The sequence below is a fragment of the Saccostrea echinata genome, unplaced genomic scaffold, assembly GCF_033153115.1.
Source record: "Saccostrea echinata isolate AGI-Se365-2 ecotype Australia unplaced genomic scaffold, CSIRO_AGI_Sech_v1 ptg000004l, whole genome shotgun sequence".
Taxonomy (NCBI): domain Eukaryota; kingdom Metazoa; phylum Mollusca; class Bivalvia; order Ostreida; family Ostreidae; genus Saccostrea; species Saccostrea echinata.
In genome coordinates this window covers 11,903,621-11,911,092 of record NW_026889753.1, presented here as the reverse complement: position 1 = coordinate 11,911,092, position 7,472 = coordinate 11,903,621, and the positions used below count along the sequence as shown (strand labels likewise).

General features: G+C 31.6%; 1 protein-coding gene across 1 annotated transcript; it reads left to right on the top strand.

Annotated features, from left to right (window-relative positions):
* Positions 1–235: 235 nt before the first annotated feature.
* On the top strand, positions 236–1,283 carry LOC133179492 (serine protease inhibitor Cvsi-2-like). The gene is made up of 3 exons (XM_061314248.1): positions 236–275; positions 897–1,013; positions 1,154–1,283. Exons 1-3 carry the CDS (start codon positions 236–238, stop codon positions 1,246–1,248), a joined length of 252 nt encoding a protein of 83 aa, XP_061170232.1. The 3' UTR covers positions 1,249–1,283.
* Positions 1,284–7,472: the final 6,189 nt, after the last annotated feature.

The window sequence follows — 7,472 nt, the reverse complement described above, 5'->3', positions numbered from 1 at the left end:
GAACAAGTCGATATACATAATGCATTTGATTTTGTTTTCTGGGAACAACACGCCAATATGCAGATGACTGCACCTTTTGTGTTCTTTTTTTGTCTTAGTACAGCGTACTTTTAGTCCTCTATCAATGATCCTTGACTTTTTAAACTCCTTAGCTGTATATATATATATAGGGTGCAAACAAATCTAACACAAGACATAGTCCTCAGATTACTTTCTGATTCGAACATATATAGCTATGAGAACCATCTTAATTCTTGCTGTCTGTGTTGTTGCAGGTATATGGTTTCTTTAAACAAACCTTTAAAACAAATTGTTTTACTTAATAGTACTATTTTATCAAGTATTTAGTCATCTTTATTTTCTGTAACTGCAACGCTGCAAAATCTATTTTACACTTAAATTATGTACATATTAAAAACATTTTGAAAGAACTTGAATACATTAATGGCATTTGTATTTTTTTCGCGAATTATTTGCAAAGTTGCACTTGTATATTATCTGCAAGTTCAGCAATTTCATGAAATCTTTAAGAAAAGCTTTACATTAAACCTGATGTTATATGTACCAGGATGAAATCTGAAACGGTTTTTAAACCACTTTAAGCAATGTTTAATTATGCATAACACCGATTAACCAAAGAAGATGAAAAACGAAAATATGACATGGAATTGAATTTTTTTCTTTCGTATACTATGAACTGACCTAAAATATCAAATTCATAACTATGCATTTCAACACAGGTTTCTTTAGATTCCATTGCAGAAAATGTTGTCTTTTCTATTGAACAGACAGGCGATAGACATTAGTTGAGGAACAAAAAGTAAATAAAATTTCACGCATCATGTAATATTTTTACCACTCATTGTCAACATTCATTCTCTTCTCTTACTTTTTAGCATATGCGGAGACTTGCTCCAGCCATGCGGACTGTACCAACACGTTATGTTCTACTGGATTTGAGCTTCACTGCGTTAACAGGGAGTGCACGTGTACTCATGAAGCCAACGGTGGAGGTAAATAAAATATTTCTTCTTTTCGTAAACTCTGAATATTACGTATGATAAATTTTAATAGGAAAACTACAAATTTTAATCTTTTTTTAATTTAATTAGAATATTAAGAATATGAAAAATACATCAATTGTATTTTCCAGAACCATGCACGAACGTACATGATTGTCACGGGAGATGTACTCATACTCATGATCGTGAACATTGTATCGACGGCCATTGTAGATGCAGTCACTAAATATTCTCATTCAATAAAATATAACTAACTCCCAACTGGGATCGTTATCAACTTAATAGCTTTACCTTCCAGTTATGTCTCCCAAACCGAATAAAGACATTTTTTTGCTAAAATACAAATCTGCATGTGTGAATCTATTCCTCTGTTTATCAGAATTCTTTGCGAGTCCTAAGATTAGAACTCTTGAAGAATTCAAACATTAGAATATTAACCTTCAAAGTTTAAATGGGTTTCATGGTCTTGATTCAAAGGCATATTTTAAAAATTAAATGGATGTACATTGTGCTGTTGACATCATAACTAATTTAAAAATTGAAACCTTTGATTGAAATATGTTGTTGACTATTGCTTAAGGATAGTTAATGATTTAGATTCAGTTTTACATTTCAAAAGTAACGTGTCGCCCGCGTGGCGTACTGGTTAGAGCGTCTGCTCTAGAGTCCCGGAGTAAGGAGCTAATCCTTACGTCGCGGGTTCAAATCCACTGCGGGACCTGGAGACCTGTCCTTCGGATGGGACCGCATAATTGTCACGGAAAAGATCCCTCACTGCTCAATGGCTTTGAGTGCCGAGTATAGGTATAAATTTGTAGCCCCTCCACCGGCAAATGGTGGCGTCTCCATATGAGTGAAAAATTCTCGAGAGGGACTTTAAACAACAAACAAACAAAAGTAACGTTGGGTGCCTTCAGACTTTTGTGTTGCTGCTCCCTTTGATCAAAGGTTAGGCTAGATCTTCTAAGGATATATTTTATTTTTGACGGCAGTGAAATTGAGATCCTTTAAGGTTTTTGTTGAATCAGGAAAAAATTAATTCCTTCCAGTTGAATCACGACTCCTTTCGAATGACGATGTGGTTTGCTGAGAATGAACCCCACTTTCCAGAAAGGAACAACCATTAAGATACTATTAAATTAATATTCAATTTGATAATGATAATGATATGTTCATTTTTGTAACAAGGAAAAATTAATGACTCCAGCTAGCATATAAAAGGTATATATTTTTTTAATTTGTACTTGTTCCTATCTGAACTTTTCCTGAATACAAGACTGTGGGAGTGGCCGATAACCTTGTATTTCAAAATAGAGCTATAAAATGAGAGCAGACACTTTGTGTGGGACAGTCGCAATTCTGTTCTAACCAAATGTAGTACAAGTAATATTTTCTATTTTATATATTATATATTTATATATTTCTAATTTTACTTTTTTTTATCAATCACGTTATGTGAGATATATATTCAATTTAAACGAACAATGAATTTTATTCACTAATTTTGAATTCCCAAATTCTTCATAAAATGGAAACAATTGTAACATAGCCAATGAAAAATCAAAACTTTAAATGTATTTAGATATCTTTCTCAAAATGAAAAGATATTCATAAGTCTGCATAAAGGACCAGGGAATAAACAATTATCAAAAAGGTAAAAAAAAAAAAAAAAAAGACAATCATACCAATAACAATTAAAGGTTACTATATATATATATTTATACCCACTTCCGCCCCAGCCCGGGATTGAACTCTCGACCTACGGAATCTGTCTCCTAGCAGTACAGGGACAGCGCGCTAGACCGCTCGGCTACCTAGGCAAGTCATAAAACTTGCTTTCGATGCCGATTGAATTCTAGTGGCGCTGCCCTACAGTACACTATTATATATATATATATATATATATATATATATATATATATATATATATATATATATATATATATATATATATATATATATATATATATATATATATATATATATATATATATATATATATATATATATATGTATGTATGTATGTATGTATGTATGTGTGTATGTATATATATATATATATACTGATCGAGGTCATATCTGAATTTGATTATAAAGTACATTAATACCTTCGACATTCACTTCAATCTTCCAGAATTGGTTTTTTTCACCTAAACATGTGACACCTGCAGATGGTATTATCCCATGATTCACTTATGCCCTATGCGACATTAACCTTTATCAATATAGGCCAAATGTTCTATTTTCTCTCCGGATCATAATATAAATCCAATTGTCAATCAATGCAAAATTTACTGCTACTTATTTCTCACCGAGTTATTTTCCTTGGCCACCATCTTGGTGTCAACCTGGTAAATTTTCCGCTTTGTCTTACCAAATTTAAGAGGGTGTAGTAGAAATATTTGGGGGGGGGGGGATCTTTATAGAATAAAAATTATGAAATAAAGGAGGCTTTAATAAATGTATATTTTCATAGGAACAATGCTTCCTACCCACAATGGCCATTATAAAAAGTTAAAGTTGGTTGAATAATGAAGGGATATGAGCATGTTGACTTACAATATGACTTCCAACGGGAAATATCTATTGCTAATTTAGACCTACTGAAAACTATCTAATGTCGCCCGGGAAATAAATGAAGTAAAATCTTGGTCATCAAACCGCTTCGATTTTTGAATGATCGAGACTATAATCGAGAAGATTTAAGGAAAGCTTCTAATCGAATGAAAATCGAACAAAAACGATACCGTTTTAAACTTTATCATTTCCTCAAATAACTGTTGGCTGCATAAAATATAAATTAGAATCAGACACATGTACTATTAACCAAAATATATTTGACTTAAAGTTACACAGTGAGTCAATATCATGTGTTTCTTTTAAGATAATTCTATCATAAAGCTAAAGATTTATGAGAAATATGAATAAGGCGAAGTTCTGAGATCTCAACTGCACGGTAAAAGCAAGAAAAGACTGCAGAATGTAAGTGCCGGAAAAAGAAAAGTTTTATCTATGGCCTGGTTGTTGTCGTCAATGACAGCAATGTCAAGGTCATGTGTCTTTACTTGTAAACAACATTGAATTGGAGCAATCAAAAGTGAAGAATAAGTTCTGATCATCTTTTTTGAAGATTATATCAAAATCCTCGGTCATCCGATATTTATATCCGTGGAATTGACACCATGGTAACTTCTTCAACTTTTCTGCGCATGCGTACCTTAAGAGGAAGAAGTGTTCAGCAATATTTTCGTGTTGGGGCAAACTAAAATTATTTTTACTTATATTTTTTTTCCATAAAAGTAGATTTTTTAGGTTCTGAAACCTGCAATTTTCTGAAACCTAATACTTTCAAGAATTGAATAAAATTTGCATGTGTCTTGCAAAAATTCTACTTTTGTCAATTTTCCCGTTTTTCCGTCACGGTTTCTCTTTAATGAATGTAGAACACAAACTGTGTAACGTACGTTTATATGCAGAAGTAAAATTCAATGTTCTAAATAAAGGGACCTGTCGTTTTGTCGATAGTAAATGATAAGCAACTTTGTATATTGCATATGAAAAACATATATAATTTTAACGATGTACTTCATGGAAGTGAATATATTGTGTATCTCGTAATTTATAAAGGGAAAGAACATTCTGATGTATAACCTTTTTAATGTATAGTTAACCTTTAGTTCTGAATAACTTTTCCCACCTCAATCCCATACACCAAAACTTAAACTTATATGTGTAGAGCATCCAGGTCCTCCGGGCTGCAATAATATGATTTCTTATCTGCATGATGCGAATATTTTATATACTGAACGGGTCTTATCTGTATTAGCTGCAGATCTGCAGCTCGCTGGTCTGAAAACATTGGGATGGACGAGCATAGACCTCCGCTCTGTATATATATATATATATATATATATATATATATATATATATATATATATATATATATATATATATATATATATATATATATATATATATATATTCTGAGAGCTACATTTCTGCATCTAATATCGGTATATAATTATCAAGTACATTAAAACCTTCGACATTCACTTCATCTATTGCAAGAGTTTAGAATTAAAAAAAACATTTTAAATTAATACTTTGTAAAGACAAAGAAATAATCTGAAATTCTCACGATGGTAACGTTATTAATGAAAAAAGAATTTAAACATTTAAACATATGGAAAGTTGGAAAGTAATTGCTGATAATTTGATTTATGATATTTAAAGGCCCGTAGAACGCAAGGGGCCCCCTCCACTTTTTTCTGAGTATAGTATTTTGCAATAGTAAATTTTCCTTTAGATGGATGCTCCCCCCCCCCCACTTTTTGATGTTGTAAGGTCAAGCGCTAGCAAATTCAAGGATTTGGACAGTAAATTAGCTTTTTTTTCTTTGCTTGTAAGATAATTTGGGAAGTTTGTCCCGCATTTTTGGTCAGTTTAGGTTTTTTTTTTTTGGTTTTTGGTTTTTGCTTGTCAGATAGTTTTTGAAGTTGTCCCCCCTCACCCCCATCCCACTTTTGAAACCGTTGTTACCGGCCTGATTTATATTCTTCTTTTGCTATTTTACGGCTCGGAAATATGATGATATGATTGTTGTTTACCATTATATGCTGTTATTACCTTATGGTAAGATGATGGTTTTACATTATATGTCTTGGTTATTTTATTATGATGATATTTTATATTAAATGCCTTGGTTATTTCATGATAAGATGTAGATTTTATATGCTTTAATTAATTCACGATTAAGATGATGGAATGAGATCAAATACCTTGGTTCTTTCTTTAAGATGAAATTTTATATTAAATGTCTTGGTTATTTCATGATAAGATGGTGCTTTTGCATTATGAGCGGTGTTTTTTTCATAACGAGTTGATAGTTTTGCATGATATGATGTGGTTTCTCATAATGAGTTGATAGTTTTGCATGATATGATGTGGTTTTCTCATAATGAGTTGATAGTTTTGCATGATATGATTGGTTTTCTCATAATGAGTTGATAGTTTTGCATGATATGATTGGTTTTCTCATAATGAGTTGATAGTTTTGCATGATATGATGTGCTTGTCAATTTTTTTTCATTAAGAATTTTTTTTAAAAATAAAACTTTAAGCTTTTAAGTCAAAATTTGAAATTTCATGTTACAATTTTAAGAACTTTATTCCGTAATGACAAAATTGCCCCCAAAATAAAACTTTGACGGAAAATCTATATTTATGTTCTAAATTAGGAGGGATATTTGCAGACTTCAAAGCATCAAATATTTTCATCAGCCATGATATGACGTCAATGACGAAAATTCAAAATTTCTATGATTTTAACAGTAAACATTGTAATTTTCGTCGATATTTTGATTAAAAGTTACCAAGCGCAGGTCTGCTCCAACTCAATATTTTGAATAAAATATGAAAGTAAGGAACAACTTAATCAAGATCAAAAGTCCATTGGAATAATACAAATTTGGAGCAGAGCATGGACCTCTAAACACATCAGAGGTCGGATCAGGTGTCATGGAGGAGTAAGCATCCCCAGGTAACACGCGCCGTGTGCTCCTTGTCATGATCAGGCAAACGGAAAAATCCGTAGACAATTCCCTGAGAAATGATGGCCTAAAATGTGTATGAAAAAGGTAGTCAACATTCGATTTAACGATAGATTTTATTTGCTAACAAGGTAATTGTATTGACCCAAAAAATTGCGAAATGTTGACCTTTAATGCGACTGCTGATATCCTTGTTTCATCAGTTTATTTGTCGGTAGCTTGTCTTGTTTAGAACTTGTTTGTTTGTAGAGCTTGCTCTTACGTATTGAATCAACTGGGAGATATAAACTCCATAAGCAGGCGATATATTGCTACATAAATAATGGAAGGTGACGATAGAACAGTTGAAACCATTACGTTTATCATAAAGTTTTGTTGATAGTTTGCCATTTATGTCTTTTTCTAGTAAAATATCCAAATATGAAACAGATGTCCGGACTCTGTAGCGTCTTTTATTTCTAGTTCAAAGAGATATATCGAATCCACTTATGAATGAAAATGAACATTGTTAATTGATATAACATCGTCGACATATCTAAATGTCGAATTGAAGACAACAGCAAGAAACATCTTTTTCTTATATAAACTAATGTGTAGAATGATAAAATCAATAAAATAGTCAATAAAATATGTGATTATTGTAACGGGGTAGGTTTACGCTCGTTATATTATATAGTAATAACGGAACAAATTTTGTCCACTTCGTCTTCTTCATAAATATAACGAGAAATCCTAAGTTTGTGAAGTCAAGGAAACAAAAATTGCTAATAATTTACTTTCAAACTATAATATTTTTTGTTCATTCAATTTTTTCATACAGTATATATAATTCACCACATATTTACAAAATTTGACTTTAATGTGGGTAAAAATATGCATATATCATAAAAATTCTTTGTAG

Excerpts from the sequence above, each read along its gene's own strand:
- LOC133179492 (XM_061314248.1), top strand. The coding sequence starts at position 236 with ATGAGAACCATCTTAATTCTTGCTGTCTGTGTTGTTGCAG. Across the intron at positions 276-896 it reads TGCTGTCTGTGTTGTTGCAG|CATATGCGGAGACTTGCTCC; the intron begins GTATATGGTTTC and ends CTTACTTTTTAG. Across the intron at positions 1,014-1,153 it reads TCATGAAGCCAACGGTGGAG|AACCATGCACGAACGTACAT; the intron begins GTAAATAAAATA and ends TGTATTTTCCAG.